The sequence below is a fragment of the Panthera tigris genome, chromosome A1 (assembly GCF_018350195.1).
Source record: "Panthera tigris isolate Pti1 chromosome A1, P.tigris_Pti1_mat1.1, whole genome shotgun sequence".
Taxonomy (NCBI): Eukaryota; Metazoa; Chordata; class Mammalia; order Carnivora; family Felidae; genus Panthera; species Panthera tigris.
This window is the reverse complement of record NC_056660.1, coordinates 195789617-195812459: the sequence shown is the minus strand read 5'-3', so window position 1 is coordinate 195812459 and position 22843 is coordinate 195789617. Positions and strand designations below refer to the sequence as shown.

At 49.0% G+C, this 22843-nt stretch overlaps 1 protein-coding gene across 1 annotated transcript in view; it reads right to left on the bottom strand.

The window, feature by feature from the left end:
* Positions 1 to 4619: 4619 nt before the first annotated feature.
* PDE6A (phosphodiesterase 6A) overlaps positions 4620 to 22843 on the bottom strand; it is a 62360-nt gene continuing 44136 nt past the window's right edge. The window contains exons 18-22 of the mRNA XM_007093376.3: positions 10347 to 10410; positions 9987 to 10061; positions 8110 to 8193; positions 6442 to 6589; positions 4620 to 4970 (exon numbers count right to left, since the gene is read on the bottom strand). Coding sequence (XP_007093438.2) covers positions 4891 to 4970; positions 6442 to 6589; positions 8110 to 8193; positions 9987 to 10061; positions 10347 to 10410 — 451 coding nt within the window. The 3' untranslated portion in view covers positions 4620 to 4890. The remainder of the gene's footprint in view (positions 4971 to 6441; positions 6590 to 8109; positions 8194 to 9986; positions 10062 to 10346; positions 10411 to 22843) is intronic.

Genomic DNA, 22843 nt, shown 5'->3' with positions numbered 1-22843 from the left:
GGCGGGGGGGGGGGAGGGGGCTGGCCATGGCCTTGGATACGGTCCACTGAATAGCCAAACAGGTTTTTTTGTTTGTTTGTTTGTTTGTGTTTGTGTTTTGTATTTCAAACTCTTGTCGAGTGTTTTTGTGTTAGGAATAAAAAGTCATAAACTCTCCCCAACTTTGTTTCTTGAGGGGTGTTCTGATTCCAATGGAAACAGGTTGGAAATCTCCAGGGGAGTGTGGTCACGGTGGTCAGCGGGACAGGGAGGTGGACCGCTTGGATTTCCGGATGGTTTCTGGAGGCCATGACCATCCAGAAGTCTGGCTTGGTGCCGTCCGCTCTGGAAATTCACACCCACCCCCTCGTTCCACGGTATTAGCATTGGCTTTGAGCGTCGGCTTCCTCCAGAGGCAGCTGCTAATGTTGAAATCAACTCAAGATCCCTCTCCCCGACCCCAGGTTTCTAAAAGACTGTGTCTGTAGCTAGCCTTAATCGACTGGGCGAGGTGGTCCCTATGGTCCCTTCCAGCATTTCCAAATCTTGGACTCAAATCCTTTTCTCTTGGTGTGACCATGCAGCCTAGAGAATTCTGAGCAATAGGGAGCCAGGGCTTTCCCCGGCTCTGTGACAGGGTTAAACCAGGGAATGGCTAAACTTGTCAGGTTTGGGCATCCCCAGGGGTACTACCGTAGGGGGCATTATTTATTAGGAAGCTCAACAAGGTAACTACAGCCTGGGGTGCGTGAGCGCAAGGCTGTGTGTGTGCGTATAGGTGTGTATTTGTGTGTGTGTGTGTGTGTGTGTGTGTGTGCGTGTCTGTCTGTCTGCACGTGTGCACGCCTGTGTGTGTGTATGTGTGGAATTACATTGATGCATTTCTTGAGAAAGGTGCAAGAATTTCACCTACACAGAGGGACACATCTGCTTTGTTATTTATAATAGAAAGCTAAATTTTAATTTTTTAAAGGACACTGCTAATGATTGAGAATCGAGTTTTTAGTTTTGCTATTTTTTTTAATTGGTAGAGGATTTTTATATATTTTTTCCATTTCGTTGGGTTGTGTCCTTATTTATATAAATACTTTATCTGTAAGAGGCAAGGAAGAAACCTTCTTTGCTTTTAATTATTGTGGTTGTCATGGTCCCTATTTTATTTCCGGTGTGATTTATCTGTCTCACCTTCTAAATGAGAAACTGTTTTCCTGTATTTGTACATTGTCAGATTCTATAGTTTCATAGATAATTTAACCAAATTGCTCTATGTATTATTCTTTCGTGAGTATAAAGTTCTATTTTAACGTCTGTAAATACTTCAGAACTGGCTTCTTTTCTCAGACTCCTACTATGGAGTTATTGTTTACATCACAAAAACTGTAGAATCTCTATGCTCATGTACTGTAAATAGTGAAGTGATCTGCTTATAAATAAACTGAACAAATACACTATGGAGATTAAAAAGAAAACACCACCCACAGCCCCAGTGAGATGTGTCTTTATTTGCGTGCTCGTTGAGGGACACCCTGGCCACTAAATGGGAAAAGGATTCTAGTTCCAGGGTCGCTTTCTCAGAGAGGACCGGGGTCAGGTGTGCCCCCCAAGCCCCCCAAAACTCTCTGGGTTCACGTTTCCTTCCTTCACAGCACATTTCATTGAACCATTCAGCTATTGGCTCTTATGAACCATTCAGACTCAGTCTCCCACAACAGTCATTCCAGGACCAGCTTTTTGCCAGGACTTTTAGAACGCTCTCCCGCTTTCTGAACAAGGACCTCCTTGTCTGGCTGCATCAACATTTCCACACAAGCTCACTAATGACACATGCCGAAGGAGATACTTTGACATTACGTTTTCAAGCAAAAACCCTCACCGACAGACGACAACAGTACGGTTTCTGGTTTAAAACAAAGTTTCTGGTCAGAGGATATGAAGAACAGACTCGAATTGTGTGCTTCATTTGGGTGAGTTTGAAATGTTTTCCTTTGCTCACTTTCAGCAAGGGCGGTGAAGAAACGGCATCTTCTAAGACCCTCTGTCTTGGATGTCCTCCGTTTCATGCTTTCTCGGGGTCGCTTTTATTTTGCCCGAAAACTGCTTTACCTTTATTTATTCTTTTTTAATAATTTTTTTAACGTTTGGTTATTTTTGAGGGAGAGAGAGACAGCACGAGCTAGGGGAGGGGCAGAGAGAGGGAGACACAGAATCTGAAGCAGGCTCCAGGCTCTGAGCTGTCAGCACAGAGCCCGACACGGGGCTCGAACCCACGAGCCGCGAGATCATGACCTGAGCCGAAGTCGGACGCTTAACCGACTGAGCCACCCAGGCGCCCCTTAACTTTATGTTTTAAGTGCAGTTTAAGTGCAAGATACCCATGGATATTGATGTGCCCCCAAAGGGTTGAGACGTTGGTGAAGAAAATCACACGTACCCAAGACCAAGTACAATCAGCCATTCCATTCTATGTTATGTGCAAACTGGTTTCAAGTTGTTTGTTTCCTGCATAAACTCGCTCTCGTTTTGAGGTGATTTATTTTCTCCATCTGGAAACGGTTTGGATTTCTGCAGTCGGAAAGGAACACATCGCAATTATTTCCCATTCAAATGAATGGGGATGTTTCCCCTTAGCAGCAGGCTTCTGTGACTTGAGTTAGTCTTTAGAGAGGTTTTCCGTGTGCGTGATCGCTCAGAAGCTGTCACCGCCCCCTTGCTGGATGGTAAAATCCAGGAAAGCAGGGCTGCTTCTCTATTCATGGCAGGGTGCCCAGCCCTATTAGTCAGGAGTTCCTGAATGGACACGTGAGTGGATCCTATCCATGGCCTGATGACTGCACACACAGCTAGGGAGGCCCCCGAGCCACAGAGTCACGGAAATAATGCCCTCAAGGATGCATTCAGTGGTGCCAGAAATAGCCCGGAAGATTTAGAGGCTCGAGACCTACGTTTGAGACGCAACTCTGCCACGTCTGTATTGTGCAAACTTCGACAAGCCACCTCTTTGGCCCCTGGTTTCCCTGAGTATGAGGCAAGATGAATTGCCTAGGTGAACTCAGGTCCCTTATGTTTTAAAGGAGCTGATGGTCAGAAGCAGGATGGTGCAGGGAAAATGGGTTACAAGCCAGGAGGGTGGTGACAGCTGTCTGGCTTTGGGTCTTACCTCCATCTCGTACCAGCTGGTCGTCTTTGGGCAGGTTTCTTAACCTCTCTGAGTGTCTTCATCCTGTGATAAATGGGGCTAGTGATTGTCTCTACCCTGTAGCGTTGGGAGGATGAAATTGGACCGTGAACAGTACCCAGGACATCACAGGAGGCACTTAATTCAACATAAGGTGCAGTCCTTATATGTGGTTCCCTTGGTGCTAACCAGAGCCCTGTGAGAGGCGTGGCGAGGACTGTGACCCTCAGTTGGCAGACGGGGAGGGCTGAGGCTGAGAAGAACGGAGGGAACCTGCCCAAGGAATAAAGCCAGGACCGGCAGCAGCGTGTGTACTTCCAGGGTGACACCTCTCCTCTTTGCCCTGCCACTTAACCACTACATGTGGCCTGCCTAGGGACATGTCTCTTTAAAGACCTCTGCTCTGAGAGGGTCAACTTCCGGAAAGCAGAACATCTAGCTTGAGAGTCAAAAGATGAGGATTCAGGACCCACCTGTCTAGTGACATCTAAACTTGAAAAGTGTGAAACTTGTGGGGCACCTGGGTGGCTTAGTCAGTTAAGTGTCCCACTCGATTTCAGCTCGGGCCACGATCGCACGGTTCATGAGTTTGAGCCCCGCATCGGGCTCTGTGCTGACAGCGTGGAGCCTGCTTGGGATTCTCTCTCCCCCCTCTCTCTCAGCCCCTATCCTGTTTGCACTCTCTCTCTCAAAATAAATAAACTTAAAAAAAAAAAAAAACCTTAAACATGTGAAACTTGTTTGGACAAACCAACTAATAAAGACGTTTGTGCGACAGCAGGGGAGAGGCAATGAAGGATGGGTGTGGTCAGTTGGGTTCCCCAGAAAGCAGCCTCTGCAGTGGTCTTTGCAGGATGTTTATTAAGGGGTGCCCATGGGACCAACACCTGGGGCAGGGAAGGGAGTGGGGATGGGCAGAGGGAGAATCCGAGCTGTGACGGAGCCCCGGCGACGGCCGTGGTGACCCCACCGAGAGTCCTGGAACTGGAATGGCCCTGTGGAGTTGTACTGGGTTGGGCCAACACGGCCAGGCCTTAACACCTGGCATAGGTCTGTCATGGGCGTAGGCCATCCGGGGAAGGCCGTGACCTTGGGTCAAGGATCTCCCTGCAGCTGTGGGAATCTCCGAGGGACAGCTGTGGGGACCGCACGTCCTTTACTCTTCAGGAAAGGGTCTGCACAGCTCATCACAGCATCGACCACCCCTCGATATGAGGTGTTCATTCGCTGCATGTGATAATGATGGGGTTATATTAGAAAACGCCCGGATGTTTTTAAAGATGTGTAACGGAGGAGCGAAATGATACGTCTGAAATGTGCTGGTAAATACTTCAGGTAAGGGGTCCCTGGCTGGCGCAGTCTGAAGAGCAGAAGACCCTTGATCTCGGGGTTGTGAGTTCGAGTCCCACATGGGGTGTAGAGATTACTTAAATGAATAAACTTAAAAACAAAATACCATCAAGCTGAAAAGAAAAATGACTTCAGCTAAGGGAAAAAATGCGAAAGAAATGGAAAAGGATGGGTGATTGGTTTTCTCGCAAGAGAAAAGTACTCAAAACTGAAAAAAAAAATGATGGAAAGAAAAACCACTAGATAGGATGTAAGCTAAATTCTCGTTCCGCTTTCAGGTCCTAGGACTCTTTTACTTCTCAAGAAGGTTTTTGGGTTTCTGCCGGCTTGGGGGAATCTCTTTCCACGAGGGTGGGACCATTCTGGTCAGCTGATGCCGGGCTGGGCTACTGGATGCAGCAGGACTTGGATGCTGGTGCGCCCCCTGCTGGACTGGGGTTGCCCCCGGGCAGATTTCCCGCCGCCGCTGCGGACAAGAAAGAGAATACACCTGGTGAGAGGAGGCGCGCGCTTCCCTTTCGCCCTGGTTTAGACCAAGAGTTGCAAACTCGGGGGCTTTCGGAGGCCAACAGGTAACCAACCACACATTCAGAAGGCGAGCCAAGTGTCAGGAGAATCCGAGGAACCAAGGCCGTTTCTCCACACTAAGAAAAAGGGAACCACTATCGTGATGATAAATGACCCACCAACACTCGGCACGCTGTCTGGGAGACAGCAGTGGGTGGTGTCGAGGCGGTGGCAAACCAGAGCGATCCCCTATCCTGTCTAAAGGGGGCATTTGCCACTCAGCTCCAGCTAATCGTTGTCCTGTAGAAAAGCAGACTGGTGTGGCCAAATACTGATATATATATTTTTTTTTTCTTAAAGAAATGTTGGAGATTTGGATGTTCAAAATCGGAAATATCCCAGTTTTAAAACGCGGACAGCAAATTCACGCGAACAGAATGCAGGCCAAACAAAAGACATCTGCAGGCTTCGAGTTTGCACAGAGCTGCCGCTAGCCCAAAAGATAATTTGCAAATGAGAAAAAGATGCCTCGTCCTCCGGACACTTTACTGCCATTTCTGGAAAATTGTAATAACCGTACAAATCTATGATGACTGTCACGTATAGGACACTGGGGCCGTGCAGACAGCACGGCTTGCAAAACGTAAATGGTAGCCCCACATTTGCAGCCACCAGGTTGGAATCACCCCACGATGCCCCGAGCAGAACTGGAGCCGTGACAGTGTCCGCGTTACCAAGGTGGGCAGAGGGGCAGGTGTGCAGAGGAGGGAAGTCAGAGGGGGGCCAGGACTACATGTCATGTCCCACGAGGGAACTGGACCCACACAATCAGTAAAAGAAATGACTGGAGGGAGGGAGAATGTGCTCTCAGTTGGGAAGGGCTGGAGCAAACATCCCACTTGATTCTGGAAGGCAGGGCTGCGGCCGCCAGGTGGAGGCTTCCACAAGGAGAATTGTGGTTCAAGGAAGAGCTTTCTAACACTGATACGGAATGAGGATGTTATGCATGGTAGTGAGCCCTCCATCACCGGGGGTGTGCAAGAAAGGGCTCGTGCTGGTATAGACACTACTCAAACATCAGACAGTCAGAAATAGGGCCCCTAAAATTCCTTCAAAGGTTTTCTCCCTTGCCCCTGGGTAGGGCTCTATGTCCACAGCCCTGGAATTGGAATCTGTCCTACACTGGTTGGGGGGCAGCCGGAAATCCTTGGTAGAAGGTTCGGTCTTGGGAACTAGGCTCTGCCGCTTACTAACTGTATGGTTTGGCCATGGTACTTCATGTCAGCAAGCCTCAGCGCCCCAAAATGCAGAATGAGAGCGATCAGAGGAGGTGGGGACGCCTGGACGGGCCCACACGTATGGGGCCCTGCGACCAGGCTGTGAGTGTTTGGTGGGTGGGGACAGGGCTCCTCGTCTCCCTGTCCACAAACCTTGCGTGCCTGCCTGCTGCTTCTGCTTCTCCTCCTCCAACGCCTTCATCTTGGCATCGTACTCATCCGCGAGCGCCTTCCACTCCTTGCGGTTGTTGGTGATCCCATCCAGCATGGGAGTGATCTCCTCATGGAAACGGGAGAATTCCTGGAAAAGAGAGAGCCTCTGGCAGGGGGGGCGGGGGGGAGGGCATGGCCCAGGGTCCAGCCGAGGGGGAGGCACGGCTGAGAATGCCCAGCACGGGAATGAGCTGCCTGGGGCGGTGGGATGCTGACACTGGTGGGGGGAGGGCTGCAGTGCAAGAGCCCGTCCATCCCTCTCCTGCTTAAAACCCTCCTGTGGCAGTCCCCATGTCCTTCACCTGGCTTCCGGACCCCTCCAGATCTGCTGCCCTCTCCTCTTCACCATTTTGAACCCTCTGGGTAAGTAGAGTCCCCTGTTAGAAGCTCCAGAAGCCTCTCTTCCACATTTCATTTCATTGTAATGACTCCCTTTGCCCGTCTCCCCCAGGGGCCGTGAACTTGGAGAGGGCAGGGACAGCGGCGCCTGGTTCACTGGGGTGAAAAGACAGTGTCTGGGGGATAAAGACACCAGAAAACAGTTGCTGAATGAAATTGGGATTTGCGAAGGGGATTCCGAAAGTCTCTTAGCTCCAAGAATACAAATAATGCCTTGAGCACACAGTACATTGCAGTTTATGGAGTGCTTTATCTCCATTGATCCCCAGATACTCCTGGGAGGTGGGAAAACGGGATGCATCCCTCTGGGATTTTCAGGTGAGGAAATCAAAGTGCAGGTTGATGGAGTAGATTTGCTCAAGGTGAGAACAGCAAATCCAGGGTCCACCGTGGAGTTCCGGCCAGAGTCGGCTGTGCTCAGAGCTGCCGGGTTTGGATCCAGTTCTGCCACAAACTGTGTGACCGCGGGGCGGTGACCTACAGAGCTCTGCCTCAGCCATCCTCGCAGGGCTGTGATAGCACACGGAGGGCACTCGGCCTCGCCTACCCGGTTTATAATATTGCTGATGATAGTGGGGAGCACGGCGACTCTACCTTGTTGCTCGGAGCACCCCAATTAGCCATGTTATGACAGTGGCCCCTGTCTGCTCTGAGAGCATGTGCCCTTCTCCCTAGTGCAGCAGAAAGAGCCCTAAACCAGGGTCAGGCATCCGGCTCTAGTCCCGGCTCGAGGCCGCCTCCAGTGATGCTGGCCCTGTCATTTCTCATCTCTGACCTCTGCCTCCTCATGTGTAACATGGCCGAAATAAAAATGACTAATGGGCGGTGGGTGGTGGCACAAATAACACAGAGTTGGAAGCAGTGGGTTTCCAGGAGGAGGACTTTACCCGTGAGCATCGGCTCAAAGAAATTCCAGATTGTCTTTTGACAATTGGGCTACTTTGACCTGTCACATTTCCACCAACCAGGGAAGTTAGGAGGGCGTGCATCCCATGGCCTCCCCCCTTTCCTGACTCTGGCCTGGGTACATTACCACTCAAGACCCCCGTTGGACCGTCCTGAGGACCAAATGCCATTGCAGATGAGAAGCTCTTTGTAAACTATCACCCGCTGGTCACCCACCTGCCAGGGTTTATTATTCCTGATGTTGTTGGGAATCCTGGGTTTATCAAGGACACCTTGCTGAGCCTGAGAAAGCAAAGGACCTACCTTGTAGACAAAGGTGCAGACAAAGTCAATGAAGCCGACCTGAAGCTTGGGGAGTTCATCCGCCTTGTTTCTGTCCATCATGGGCTGTCATGGAGGAGAAAGAGTTAACTGTACCCGGCTCCTCTTGGCATGATGCCAGGACCTACTCTACCTAAGAAGCATTCTCTTTTTTTTTTTTTAATTTTTTAATCTTTATTTTTGAGAAAGAGACAGAGTGTGAGTGGGGGAGGAACAGAGAGAGGGAGACACAGAATCTGAAACAGGCTCCAGGCTCTGAGCTCCCAGCACAGAGCCTGATGCGGGGCTCGAACTCACAAACTGTGAGATCATGATCTGAGCTGAAGTCAGCTGCTTAACCAACTGAGCCACCCAGGCGCCCCTACCTATGAAGCATTCTTATTCACAACAAAACAAAGCAAAACAAAACAAAACACCCAACTAAACCTGAACTCATCAAGTTTCCAGATCTGACTAGCAGTTTGCAAGAAATATGGGGATAAAGGAACATATTAAATAACACCATGAGGGTGCAATCAACCAAATCCAGAATGTGGGCAACTACACAACAGAAGACCCACGGTCTTCAACAAATAAATACATGCCACGTATATATTTAAAAAAAAAAAAAAAGAGGAGAAAATTGCTATGTATTGAAAGAGATTCGAGAGACATAACCGGAGGGAATGTGGTCCCTTGACTGGATCCTGATTTGAACAAATCAACCTAATTATTTTTTTCACTCAATCAGGGAAAATAAACAGAGATTGAGGATTGGGTGACCTTAAAGAATTATTACTAATTTTGTGAGCGTAATAATGGTAGTGTGTGTGTGTGTGTGTGTGTGTGTGTGTGTGCTTGCATACTGTGTGTGTTTCTTATCTCTCAGAGAGGCAAACTGAAGTATTTAGGGGAGAAGTGATAACATCTGGAATTTACTTTAAAATACTTCAGGCAAAAGATAAGAAAATGCCTGAGCTGGGGGCATAGATAAAATGAGAATGGCTGACTCTCACTAGCAGTTGAACCTGGCTGGTGGGGTCTCTAGGGTTCTTTCACTGGTCTCTCCACATGTGAAAACCTGGGAAAGAAAAAAGAAGAGATCCAAACCGGTGGGCCCCTGCTACTCAGGTTGGGACGCTCCCTGCCTGCCTGCCCTGAGGCTTGCACAACCCTCACTGCCTGTACTCCCCCTCAGTCCCTGTCCAAGCCTCACTTGGGTGCCCCAGCGTGCCCTCTGCTCTGCCACAGGCTTCCCCCGCCCCCATCTCCATCAACGGCTCTGTCCCCAGAATGTCTCTCCCTCCTACCCCGCCTCTACTTCCTAGCCCCGCCCTCACTTGGCTAACCTCTCATGGGGGGGGGGGCGCCCATCTCAGGTGGGGAGCCCACCGGCTGTCCCTGCCACGCCTGCTCTCAACGTGGATGGGTGCTCAGCTTGACCAGGTCCTCCCCTTGTACGCTCTGGACTGTTAGCACAGGGCCTGGGGAGGTGGTCCCCTGGACTGTGGGAAATGAAAGGAACTCTGTTTTGGGGTTCACTTGTCAATCTCTACCTGGCTGAGTGAGCCAGTACATTAGAGCAGGGTTCTCAGACTTCAGGAGGGCTTGTCGGTTAGGAGGGCACACATCTGCTGAGCCCACATCCAGAGTTCCTGCTGCGGTAGGTCTAGGATGGGGGCCGGGAATTGGCATCTCTGACATGTTCCCTAGCAATGAGGTTTGATGGTGGCCTGGGGACCATGCCTGGACGACCAGTGTATTAGGAAAAGATCATCTCTATGGTAAGATCACACATGTTTGTGTCAGGGGGCCCGTCTGTGTGTCAGGGTGAGATCACACACACCCCACATCAGGCTGACGCCCCATCCCCTACTCACGATGGGGTTCTGCTGCAGCACTGTGCGCTCCAGGTCACCTTGTTCCCAGAATTCGGCAGCAACCAGCAGAGCTACCTGCAACAGACAACCCCCCCAAAAAGTCAAGCCGCAGCCCCCATCCTCCTGCCCCTGCTCCCACCCCTCCTGGGGGCATTTCCAGCTCAGCAAACGCTTCAACCCCACCCCTGCCTCGCCACCCCCTTTGTTGTCATCACTGGAGAGGGCACTAAAGTGGCTTCCATATCCTGGCAGAGGAGGAGGAGACGAAGTGGGGCCGCCTCTGGAGCTGGAGTCCAAGCTGCACCGGCTGCTGTCGTGATGCTGGGACTCCCCTCCTCTCAGGTCAGGAGGGCTCCATACCTTACTCTGTACCTCCCAGGGCTTGGTGATGGCTGAGAGATCGCAGGCGGTCATCATCATGGCCCTGGACACAAGGACACCATCCATCAGCCCAGAGCTATTGAAGGCTGCAAGTGCGGGGCACCTGGGTGGCTCAGTCGGCTGGGCGTCCGACTTCGGCTCAGGTCACGATCTCGTGGTCTGTGAGTTCGAGCCCTGCGTCGGGCTCTGTGCCGACAGCTGAGAGCCTGGAACCTGCTTTGGATTCTGTGTCTCCCTCTCTACCCCTTCCCCCTCACCCTGAGGCTGTGTCCCTCCCTGTCTCTGAAAAATGAATAAACCTTAAAAAAAAAAATTAAAAAAAAAAAAAAGGCTGCAAGCCCTGGTTAATTTTAACAGTCTCTCCTCCCTCTGTGCGGGAGAGTGCTCCCAGGGCTCACCAGGAGTGAGGGGCTCACTTCTGCGAGGCATCTGGAGGGCAGGCTTTGAAGTCAGACGGAGGTTAAAATCCTGCCTCTGTCAATTACCAAGAGTTTGGCATGGGGCAATTAAACCAACCTCTCTAAGCCTCAGTTTCCTTATCTGTAATAATAATGGTACATGAAACGGGGGCAAGGTTAAATGACATGAGATCTCACCTGAGAACATGTGTGTAAATCTTGGCAGAGTGCCTGGACCTGGCATGTGCACGATAGATACTGGCGGTTATCATGAACGTATATGGGGTTTTTATGATGTGACACAGACAGTTCTTGGCCTTTGAAAACATCCATTTCATTTAGATCTCAGCACCTCTTCGGAGTTCTGTCTCTCCTGTTTAGGAGAGACCGACGTTTCTCAACCTTTTTCTGGTCATTCTCCACCGTTCACATCAGAGAGCCTTTTCAGACATTTTTTCTGTATTCCCTCCAGCAGGAAATGTTAATACCACGGACACACTGTATATCTGTTTGGAGGGTCACAGATCACCGTAATATCTGAGGTTTTTTTGCTCTTCCACCAAGAACCACTTTTTGCCCTCGGTGGGGTGATGATCACCCCCATTAAAAACGCCCGGCATGCCAAGTGCCACATCAGTCATTTCGAGGAAGCCTTGTCTTAAGAAGTAGAGGGAAGGATTAGAGAAGGAAAGGATTGAAAATTAAACTCTTTGGGACGCCTGGGTGACTCAGTCGGTTAAGCGTCCGACTTCAGCTCAGGTCATGATCTCGCGGTTTGTGCGTTCGAGCCCCACGTCGGGCTCTGTGCTGACGGCTCAGAGCCTGGAGACTGCTTCGGATTCTGCGTCTCCCCATCTGACTCTCTCTCAAAAATAAATAAACATTTAGAAAAAGAAGAAGAAAGATAAACTTCTAAAAGAGTTTCACAAGAATAGGAAGAAGGTTAAGACAGGTATTATAATCTAGGTAGGCACAATATAAGACAGACAAAGAGGGACACGGACAAAGCATTGGAGGACGGAGGGAATTTGCGAAAGTGTTCCAGGGAATGGGGGCGGAGTGGCATGAACGTCCGGGATGGGCATCCAGGGCCATGTGGGGTGGACATTACATTCCAAGCTGGGAAGTGTAAGCGGTAGCCGATAAGCAATGGAGAGCTATTGAAGGCTGAGGGCCCAGCCGTGGCCTCTTCAGAGCCGTGCTGTAGGCACGCAGGTTGGCAATACCTGGAGGGTGGAACAGAGAGGAGAGGGTGGGAAGGAAGGAGGGGGGATCTGCCACAGTGATTCGGGCAGGTGGGCCTGGTCTGCAGCCGTGCCTGCTGGCTGGGAAAGCCACCTTGGCGGGGTCAGCCTGATCTGGTGAGACTCGGTGGGCAGGGGTGCGGGAGAGGGGAGAAGGCTGGCGCCCTTGCTATTTGGACGATTTTACAAGTAACCAGCTGTATCTGGCATATTTTACAGAAGCTGGTCTGGGAAGCCTTCAGAATTACTCAAGGAACAATCTGATGCTTGCCAGAGGAGGGGGGCTGATGGAATGGGCAAAAATGGGTGTAGGGGAGTGGGAGATACAGGCTTCCAGTTATGGAGTAAGCTCTGGGGATGAAGGGCAGCATAGGGAGTACGGTCAATGGTATTGTAACAGTGCTGTATGGTGACAGATGGCAGGGACTATGCTTGCAGGGAGCAGGGCAGAGACTATAGACCCGTCAAATCGCTATGTTGTACATCGGACACCAATGCAACAGCGCGTGTCGGCTATACCTCAATAAAGAGCCGTTCATGAAATACTAACAGGTTTAATTACGTCTCATTAAGCAAACCCTCCAAAAGTCGTGGAACTCTTTAAGTAATTAAGCTTTCAGAAATGCATTCATTCCTTTGAAACCCCTTTATACTTTGGAATAGCTTCAAAATATGCACCCTATGCTTAATATCAAGTGTTGTAGACGTGTTATCATCAAATACGCCAAGCAAATGCACGTTCGGCCACGCATACGAGAGTCACTGGCTCCTTGTTACCCGTCAGAGGTTAGGTGTCCCAAGAGCACGGGATGTTTATTGTCCCTGGCTGGAGAGATCATGTGAATATCACTCCCACAGTTGGGGAAACATAACCTAAGTGTTTTACAGACAGAGATTGTGTGCCTGGGAATGGGGGAGCGGGGGCGGGTGGTGACTGAGGCTACCTGAGCGCCAGAGAAGCAAATCAAAAGCCTCGTGCCCTAAAGACAAGGCATTGTATTCACTTCAGCACCACCTCCTTAGGTGCTGTGGGGCCAAGGTGCCGTGCTAGGTTTGGGGCATCCAGAGAGGCTGGCAGAGAGCTCACAGTCACTCAGAGAAAAGATAGTAAAAAACTGTCATCACAATATGCTAAGTGAGATGGCAGAAAGAAGTACAAGGTGGAAGAGGAAAAAAAAAATATCCAAAGGTGAGTGCAACTGGCCTAGCTCAGGGGGCATGCAAGATGGTGGAGCGGGGCCCTGAGGAGTGCATAGGAGCTCTCTAAGAGAGGGAACAGTGAGCAGCGATGTGGTGGAGAGTATGCGAGATCGCCACAGGGCAGGGTGTCCTGCAGGAGGTAGTTCCCTGCTCCCCAGAAGGTAGGAAGCCTCCATCTATCCACCCTGTACTGGTATGCAGGGGCCAGGCGGGGGCTGGTTCACAGGGTCCCTGCTCTCAGAGACCTTACAGACAAGTTGGGGAGTCACACATTCGCCACACAAACGAATGTAAACGTGTAAACAAACAGGTGCTCTGAAAGAAAGGAATTCTATTCTAGGAGAATAGGTCTGAAAAGGCAGGGAGGGCTTCCTCAAGGAAGTGACCGGAGAGCCGATGTCTGTAGGCAGCGTAGCCGCGAATCTGGCAAAGAAGCAGGTGCGGAAACACATTCCAGGTGGAGAGAGCAGCCAGTGCAAAGGCCCTGGTGGAAGGAAGCCGGGCACATTCAAAGAGCTAGAAGGTGGGAGGAAAGAAGCAGCAGGAAAGAGGGTAAGATGAGGCCCAAGAGACAGCAAGGGTGGGACCGCAGATCCTGGGCCTTGGCGAGGGACCCTCTTCATGCCTGCAGCAACAGGAAAAGCCGCTAAAGAGTTTGAACAGAAGGGTGAAGCAATCAGATTTGCATTTTACAGGGATCGCTGTGGCATTAGTGTGGAGGGGACGGGGACATGGCAGGGAGCCCAGCCAGGAAAGCCTACAGGACCAGGGCCAGAAACAGAGGTGGCAATAAAAGGAAGTGTCCAGATAAGGCATTTAAGAAGTAAACTGGACAGGGTGTGGGGATAGATGAGACATGCAAAGTCCGGAAGAGGGAGGTGTCAGGATGGGGGAGAGCAAAAGACAGCGAGGCTACCACGCAGAGAAGAGAGCACAAGTAAGTCACGAAGGCTTTGTGTATGGAGACACGTGGGCCTCAGCCTCTGGGTAAGCGAGAGGCCTCAGGAGGAGGGGGGCGTCGAGTTGGCGGGAGAGCGGTCTATAAAAAGCCACGTGGGGCTGTGGAATCAGAGCAACTCGATCTCAGCTCTTCTCGACTTAATGTCTTTGAGCGTCTGTCTGTTCCCGTGTAAAGGGAGATAAATCGTATTAGATGGGACCATGAAATTCTGACTTTGTGGGTCAAACACGATCAAAAGGCAGCGATTTCACACGGTTCAAGGGCATATATTCACCCTGGGGGGACTGTGGCCATCACATAAGATGATTCTGTCAAGTGCACACATTGGCCTCATCTTCATTAGCATCAGCTTGATCACATTAACCGTTTTGTTTGGGGTTGCGCAGGTGTGTGGGGCGGGGTGATGGAAAGAAGCCGAGCTCCTGCTCACCGGGTCCATCCTCCAGGCAAAAATGTCCCTTCGGCTCCGCTGTGCGGCCCAGTGGCACTTGTCCCTGACCCTGGCTGCCCCTGCCCTGGAAAGCATCCCAGCCCACCCAGCCCAGGTGTTCAGACACTCCTGGAATTGCACCTGGCCTGGAGGGCGTGGCCTGCGGGGGAGTCCCTAAGGAAGCCTGGGAAAGCTGTGGGTGTGCAGGAGAGGGGGAGGTGGCAGGCTTCAGCCCTCGACCCTCCAGTAACGCTCGTGGGACACGAGGTAAGTCATGCAGTCTCCCAGGTCCTCACTCTCTCATCTGTAAAACACTAGCCGGAGAGCCGGCTAGTAAATGATTTCCGTTTTGCAGACCACGTGGGCTCTATTTCAACTACTCAGCTCTGGCATAGTGATGCAAATGAAGCCATAGGTAAGTAAAGGCAGAGTGCCTAGGGCCCAGGATACTTTAGGGGCCCATGAAAATGTTTGAATTTTAATTCCTTTTACTTAAAAAAAATTTTTTTTAATGTTTACTTATTTTTTGAGAGAGAGAGAGAGAGACCGACAGACAGACAGGAGCGGGGGAGGGGCAGAGAGAGGGAGACGCAGAATCTGAAACAGGCTTCATTCAGGCTCTGAGCTGTCAGGACAGAGCCTGACACGGGGCCCGAACTCATGAACCAGGGGATCATGACCTGAGCCGAAGTAGGACCCCCCAACCGACTGAGCCACCCAGGTGCCCAGAGTTTTCATTTCTCTTAAAGCCAGAAGAAAAAAAAAATACAATAATGCTGAATATGTAAGAGTGAATTCAACCTGCATTATGTGTCTTTATACCAACACAGTCCTAAAATATCATTTTTTAAAAATTTATTAAAAAATTTTTTTAAACGTTTATTTGGGGGGGGGGGCAGAGAAAGGGAGACAGAATCTGAAGCAGGCTCCAGGCTCTGCGCTGTCAGCACAGAGCCCAACCTGGGGCTCAAACTCCTGGACCATGAGATCACGACCTGAGTTAAAGTTGGACACTTAACCGACGGAGCCACCCAGGCGCCCCTTAAAAACTTATTTTAATGGTGGAAAAAGCCACGGAGGCAACAGTGCCTAGGACCCACCGAAGTCATTATGTGGCCCTCTGTGGAAAAAGCAAGTGTTATTTATGGTTTCTGAAATTTGAACTCCTTACACTTTTTATCTGTCAGGAAATAGTCTTCTTCTTTTGATTCGTTCCCCCCACATATTTAAACACGTACGAGGCCCTTTAGCTCACGAGGGGAATGAAAACAGGCGGGCAGCTCTCACACCCCAGCACTAGAGAGGACCCCGAAGCCCTCCCAACTCACGGTTTGGTCAGGCTGCGAGGAGTGAAACCGGAAATTCGGGGGAGAGGGAAAGACTTTCATGAAGAACGGGCGGTCGTGCCCTCAGTCTGGAGTCACTTTAACACCTCGGCCCAAAGTAAACCTACCCAAGTAGGGTGGCCTCAGAACTAGCTGTGCAGCTGGAGGAAGTCAGTTGGTTTAGGATGTGTCAAGGGGTTAGGTGTGGACCTCAGACTAGAGGGGGCGGGAGCATAGGAGCCCTCCAAGGTAATCAAGGCACTTGGGGGTGGGGGGAGCATTGAGTTTTTTCCTCACCACAAACAATTCTGACACCAACTTTGTGTCCCACAGTTCAATCCTGACGTGAACTGTCAGACTCCAGGCGGTTAAGGGCTCAGTCCCCACAAGACTGCCCTCACTTCAGAAGTCAGTCACAAGTATCACGTCCCCAAGTTACCTCGCACGCTTCTGTCCAACGAGGGTACAAAGTCGGGGGCTCCCACAAACACCGCCTTCAGATTCAAAAATTTGCTGGGACAGCTCACAAAATTCAGGGAAACTCTTATATTTACCAGTTCATGATGAAGGATACACTTCCGGTATAGCCAATGGAAAAGAGGCCTGGGAGAAGGTATGGGGTGGGAGTGGGGCGCATGCAAAGTTTCCACACCCTCTTCAGACTTGTCACCCTCCCAGCACCTCCATGTGTTCAGCAACCCTGTAGTTCTTTGCATTCTTTTGTCCAGAGGTTTCTGCGGAGGTTTTTATCGTGTAAGCATTGGCCATCGGTGACTAACTCAATCTCCAGTCCCTCTGTTCTCCCCAGAGACTGGGGGTGGGGTGAAAGTTCCAAGCTTCTATTCATGGCTTGGTCTTTCTGGTGATCAGCCCCCATCTTGATGCTCTCCAGATCCCACCCAGAGTCACCTCATTAGAACAAAAGACGCTCCTATCACTCTTACCACTCGGAGAATTCCAAGGATTTTAGAGCTCTGTGTCGGGGAACTGGGTACAAAGACAAGTACATACATCTTATCAAACCACAGTAAGCTCCCAACACCACTGCATGCTGTGAGCAGAACAGCACAGCACTCCATGCCCCAGCTCAGCCCCCATGATAATCCATAAGCGAGGGTTATGAGGTAGGGTCCTTCACGCTCTTTGAGCAGATGAGGAAACTGAGCCACAGAGAGGCGAAGTTACCTGTTCAAAGTCACACTAAGCAATGAGTGAGAGAGCTGAGACTTGAATCCTGGTGCCGAAGCCCTTCGTGTAACGGCCACACTCTACCCAGGTATGAAGCTCTAATTATATGTCATGTATGGACCCCAAGTCTGCTTCAGAGCTGTGGCTTTTGGTCAGGGACTATTTTTGTACCTAGGGGTTATTTGGCAATGTTCGGAGATATTTTTGTGTATCGCAGCTAAAGAGGAGGTTGCCATGGGCATCTAGTAGAGAGAGATCAGGGATGCTGTTAAACATCCTACAATGCACAGCTCTTTGCGACACAGAGTTGTCTTCAGACGTCAATAGTGTTCATAACTAACCGTAAGGTTGAGAAACCCTGCTTTACAAGTCTTCAAACATTCTACTCGGTGCCTACCTGAAGGATTTTGAAAACTGCTTACTTTCTTACGCGTTTTTAAGTTGATGACTATTTCATCATGAGCTTAAATATTTGCAAAGGGTCTAATTTGCAGCACATTGTAAATATTGGCATTTTAGAATGAAATTGTTACATCATTCTTTAAATACAGAGGAATCTAAAGGGCCTCGTAGTTTCGTATCAACCATCAGCCCATGATCCACTTAAAAATACACAAACAATGGCACACCTGGGTGGCTCAGTCAGTTAAGCGTCTGACTTTAGCTCAGATCGTGATCTCTCAGTTCATGAGTTAGAGCCCTGTGTCAGGCTCTGTGCTGACCGCTCAGAGCCTGGAGCTGCTTCAGATCCTGTGCGTCTCTCTCTCTCTGCCCCCCCCCCCTCAAAAACAAATAATAAAACATTAAAAAAAATTTTTTTTAAATACACAAACAAGCTTTTCTTTAAGAGTCTGGGGTTTTACATCTTTCCTTTTCACCATAAGCTTGTATTTCCCCTTGACTGCACTCACAGATTTTATCCTAATGTTTTATGCATGTGTGTATATGTACACGTGTGTATATGCAAGTATATATGTGTCTGCATGTATATGTGTATATATGCATACCAATGAAAGACTCTCAAGCATGTAAATACACGAAGTCTTTCACGAACCACCATTTCATACTTAATCTGCAACCAAATGTGCCCATTAATTGGAATGATATCACTGGAGATATTTTCTTTGACCATAGGCCTTCAAGTATTAAAACCTTTTTAAAATCTATTGTATTACACAACTAATCAATACAACAAAATATATTACCTGGCCTTAGAAATAATTATTAAATGCTCGAAGTAAATTTTTTTGGGAATTCATCTCTTAATGAGACGGGATGGGGCTATTTTTGGAACATCAGTTAATGAATGTTTCTTATTGCCAGACTAAGATAGGACTTAGCATGTGTTTTATGCCAATTTTTTTAATTTTTATAGACGCAAGTAATTAGAAGCTGTGGGACTGGAAGTTTTGTTACAGTGATGTCACCCAATTCTTTCAGATCAACTGTGAAAAAAAGTATACTGTGATCATTATTCTGAATGATCTATCAGCTGACAATTCAATTCGGTTCTCCTTCAATTTTGTTTGAAGCAAACCTTAGAATCATTCACTTCGTCAATTTCTGGGAAGCATGCCATTAAGATTTCACAAAGGCTCCTCGTTATGACTATTAATCACACCGCTGGCACTTTCTCTGAGGCATTCTGGTTAAGCCAAGATACTCAGAATGGGTGAGGTCAATTAAAACATTATTAATTTAAATGTATCTTCCAGGGGCACCTGGGTGGCTGAGTCAGTTAAACATCTGACTTTGGCTCAGGTCATGATCTCGCGGTTCGTGAGTTCAAGCCCTGCGTCGGGCTCTGTGCTGACGGCTCCAAGCCTAGAGCCTGCTTCAGATTCTGTGTCTCCCTCTCTCTCTGCTCTTCCCCCGCTCATGCTCTGTCTCTCTCCCCTTCAAAAATCAATAAACTTAAAAAAAATAAACAAATAAATATATCTTCCAGTGTTATATTTTTTATAAAGTGCTTTTATCCTATAACAAGTTTTTTAAAACTTTTTAAATGTTTTTTTTTAATTTTTAATGTTTATTTATTTTTGAGAGAGACAGACAGAGAGACAGAGCATGAGCAAGGGAGGGCATAGAGAGAGAACCCAGAGCAGGCTCCAGGCTCTAGGCTCTGAGCTGCCAGCACAGAGCCGGATGCGGGGCTCAAACTGACAAACCGCGAGATTATGACCTGAGCCGGAGTTGGACGCTTAACCGACTGAGCCACTCAGGTGCCCCTTTAATGTTTATTTTTTGAGAGAGAGACAGAGTACAAATGGGGAAGGACAGAGAGAGAGACACACACAGAATCTGAAGCAGGCTCCAGGCTCTGAGCGATCAGCACGGAGCCCAATGCAAGGCTTGAACCCACAAACCGTGAGATCATATCCTGAGCTGAAGTCGGATGCTTAACTGACTGAGCCACCCAAGTGCCCCCCATCCTATAACAGGTCTTAACTGTTCTCCTCAAAACTTAGAAGCTGCAGATTTGACTCACTGAACTTAAAGGAAATGTTTGCCACATAACATAATTGGAAATGCCCGTCAGTTACTGTCCACTAAAGCAAGCAGATCAGACTTGTTTTTGTTAGAAAGAATCTGATTTGCTTTTCCAACCCGAATACGCATGACTTTATTTTGTAAAGAGGGAGAAGAGTAAGAGAACTGACAGTGTTTCACCTCCGGGGCTTTCTTAGGAAGATAATATTAAGAAAGAGAGTGCTGACTCCCTTGAGGCCATCAGAGCCCCTGTAATTCTTGGAAGGCTTTGGGCTGGGAGTGAGGGTAGGAGTGGTTCGTGTACCTCAGTTTGAAGACTTCCAATTAAAACTACCTTGGCTTTTGCAATCAGTGAAGTCCTGTCTCTGGCCATTTTTCTGTTTTGAAGGGAGAGAGGGAGAGGATGAGTTGGGGAGATGGGCTGAGGGGGAGACAGGGAGAGAGAGAGAGAGAGAGAGAGAGAGAGAGAGAGAGAGAGAGAGAGAATGAATCTTAAGCAGGATCCACACCCAGCGTGGAGCCCAACAAGGAACTCCATCCCATGACCCTGGGATCATGCCCTGAGCTGAAATCAAGAGTTAACCGACTGAGCCACCCAGGCACCACCCCCTTCTGAAAATATTATTATTATAATTTTTAATGTTTATTTATTTTTGAGAGAAAGGGGGACAGGCAGCGAGAGGGGGACAGAGGATCTGAAGCAGGCTCTGCGTTGACAGCAGAGAGCCCGACTTGGGGCTCGAACTCACAAACCGTGAGATCATGACCTGAGCTGAAGTCAGACACTTAACCGACTGAGCCACCCAGGCACCCCACCACCCCCTTTAAAACAAAATTAAATATTGGGTCTTGGAAACCCTCCCTATCATTCTTGGTAACGTCTGTATGACATCCCATTTGTATAAAAGTACTGTCACGTGGTTAACCCGTTCCCCCATCAGTGGTTATTTGTTTCCAGTCTTCTCCATGATTAAAAATAGTGCTGCAGTGAGGAGCTGTGTACAAAGGCACACACGGCTGGCACACGTGTGGGAGACTGTCTGGAGGGTGCAACCCTGCACGTGGACTTGCTGGGCCAGAGGCTGAGCATTTACACATTGACAGGAAGTGCCCTCCACAGAGGCTGCCTCTGTTTACGCTCCCACCAGGGAATCGGACTGCCCGGTGCCTCTCACTCGGTCCAGCACGGTGTGCTAGCAGACGTTTTCATTCTTTGCCAGTAGGAAGGGTGAAAAATTATAGGTCGCTGTGGTTTTATTTTGCATGTCTCTGATTAGGAGTAAGGTCATCACCTTTTCATGTTTCTTTCCCTCTGTAATTCCTTTGCTGGGAAATGTCTCGGGAAAGCGAGCCTTGTGCCCACTTTTCTAATGGATTAGTCTTTTTCTTGAATCGTATGAACACTGTGTTTCCTAAGGAAATGAACTCTTCTTCTGTCAGCAGTTTCGTCGGATGTATTTCCCCAGCTCACCGCTTGCATTCTGACATCGGCTGTGCATTCTTGCGAGTGTTGTGCAGAAACCCCTCATTTTTATGTAGTTGAATTTATCAATCTATTTATGACTTCTGACTTTCACGTCACACTTTGGAAAGCTCACTCTGAAATTGTTCCTTTTAATTCTACCATGCTTCCCCCCCACCCCCCCACTCATTTTTTGGGTTTGTTTTCTCATTATTTTACAATCCTTGATTCATCTGGAACTTATTTTGCTATGGGAGTGAGATAGCGATCCAGGCTTGTGATCACCTGTGGTATAATACAAAATTGCATTGGTCTTTGTTTCTGGTTCCTGGAACAAAGCTTCCCAAACTCTTGGAATTTCCCAAGTGACAGGAGTGTCCTTTATAGAGAGCCCACTGTGGGTTTAGGTTAATGACCATGATTTAGTGTGGGGTCCCTAGATAGGCTCAGGTGGGACTGGACACTAGCAAATCCAAGCAAATGGAGGCCTGGAACTTTCAGCCCCACCCATCAACCTCTGTGAAAGGGTGGGGGTAAGGGAACAGTAGACTGACTCTATAAAACTTGGACAATGCAATTTTCTGAGCCTCCAGGTTGGTGGAGCACCTCAGTTCCATAGAGACAGAAGCTCCTGGGTTAGTGACCTTTCTGGACCTCACTCCGTGTATCTCTTTGGCTGTTTTTCTGTATCCTTTATAATATCCTTTATCATCAACTGATAGATATTAGCAAATGTTTCTCCGAGTCCTGTGAGCTGCTCTAGCAAATTAATAGAACCCAAGGAGGGGGTCATGGGAACCTCCGATTTATAGCCAGGTGGTCAGAGCAGAGGTAGCAACCTTGACCTGCAGTTGGTGTCAGAAGGGGGCAGTCTTTGTGGGACTGGCCCTTAACCTGTGGGCTCTAACGCTACCTCCATACAGACAGTGTCAGAATTGAGTGAACTCGGTAGGACACTCAGTCTGGGTGTCCATTTCACCAAGAAAGGGAGGAAAAAACCCATCAGACTGCCTTATGGTCCCAACGTCATTTATGAACTTGTCCCTTTCTTCACTGGTAAAAGATCCACTTCTAACACAGGCATGGTCTTCAGAATCTGCCCCGTGGACCTGTCTTACTAATGCCTAGGACTTAACTGCCTTTAGTCCTTCTGGTTCCTATCATTACTCTTCTGTTTCAGAATTTTCTGGTCATTCTTGCATACTTATTTTTCAATAAGAATTTTGAAATTGCTTCCTAATGATCCCCCAAATAAAGTAGATGTATTTTCCTTGGAATCGCCCTAAGTGAATAATTAATTAGGGAGAATAGACCACATTTAATATTAAGTGCCCCTAACCAAGAACAGGGTGTTCTTTCCATTTGTTCAATTTTTCTGCGGCGCCACTTTGAAATGTCCAGTCGGGCAGCTCCTGGGAGCAACCATAGCCTGAGGGTGCCCCCTCGGTCACTGGGAACAGGTCACACAGATCCCCAAGATCAACGGATCTGCCTGGTTGGACAGCTGCAAGGCTGAGGGAAGGACAACTTGCGATTTGCCCCTCCTCCCTGAGCCTGTCCCAGCAGCCCCCTCTTCTCTGTTTTAGGGTCTTGCAACATTTGTGATTTAATCAAGCCTCATTTCCACAGGGGCATCTGGGGATAAAGCCTGATACTTCCTTGCGAACTGGTCAAGCCTTGTGTTCCCTGACCATCGATACCTAGGACTCATCACACGGGAGCCAGGGGATCATTTGGCTTGGGCCACATCATCACAAGAGGCCTCAAATTTACACTTC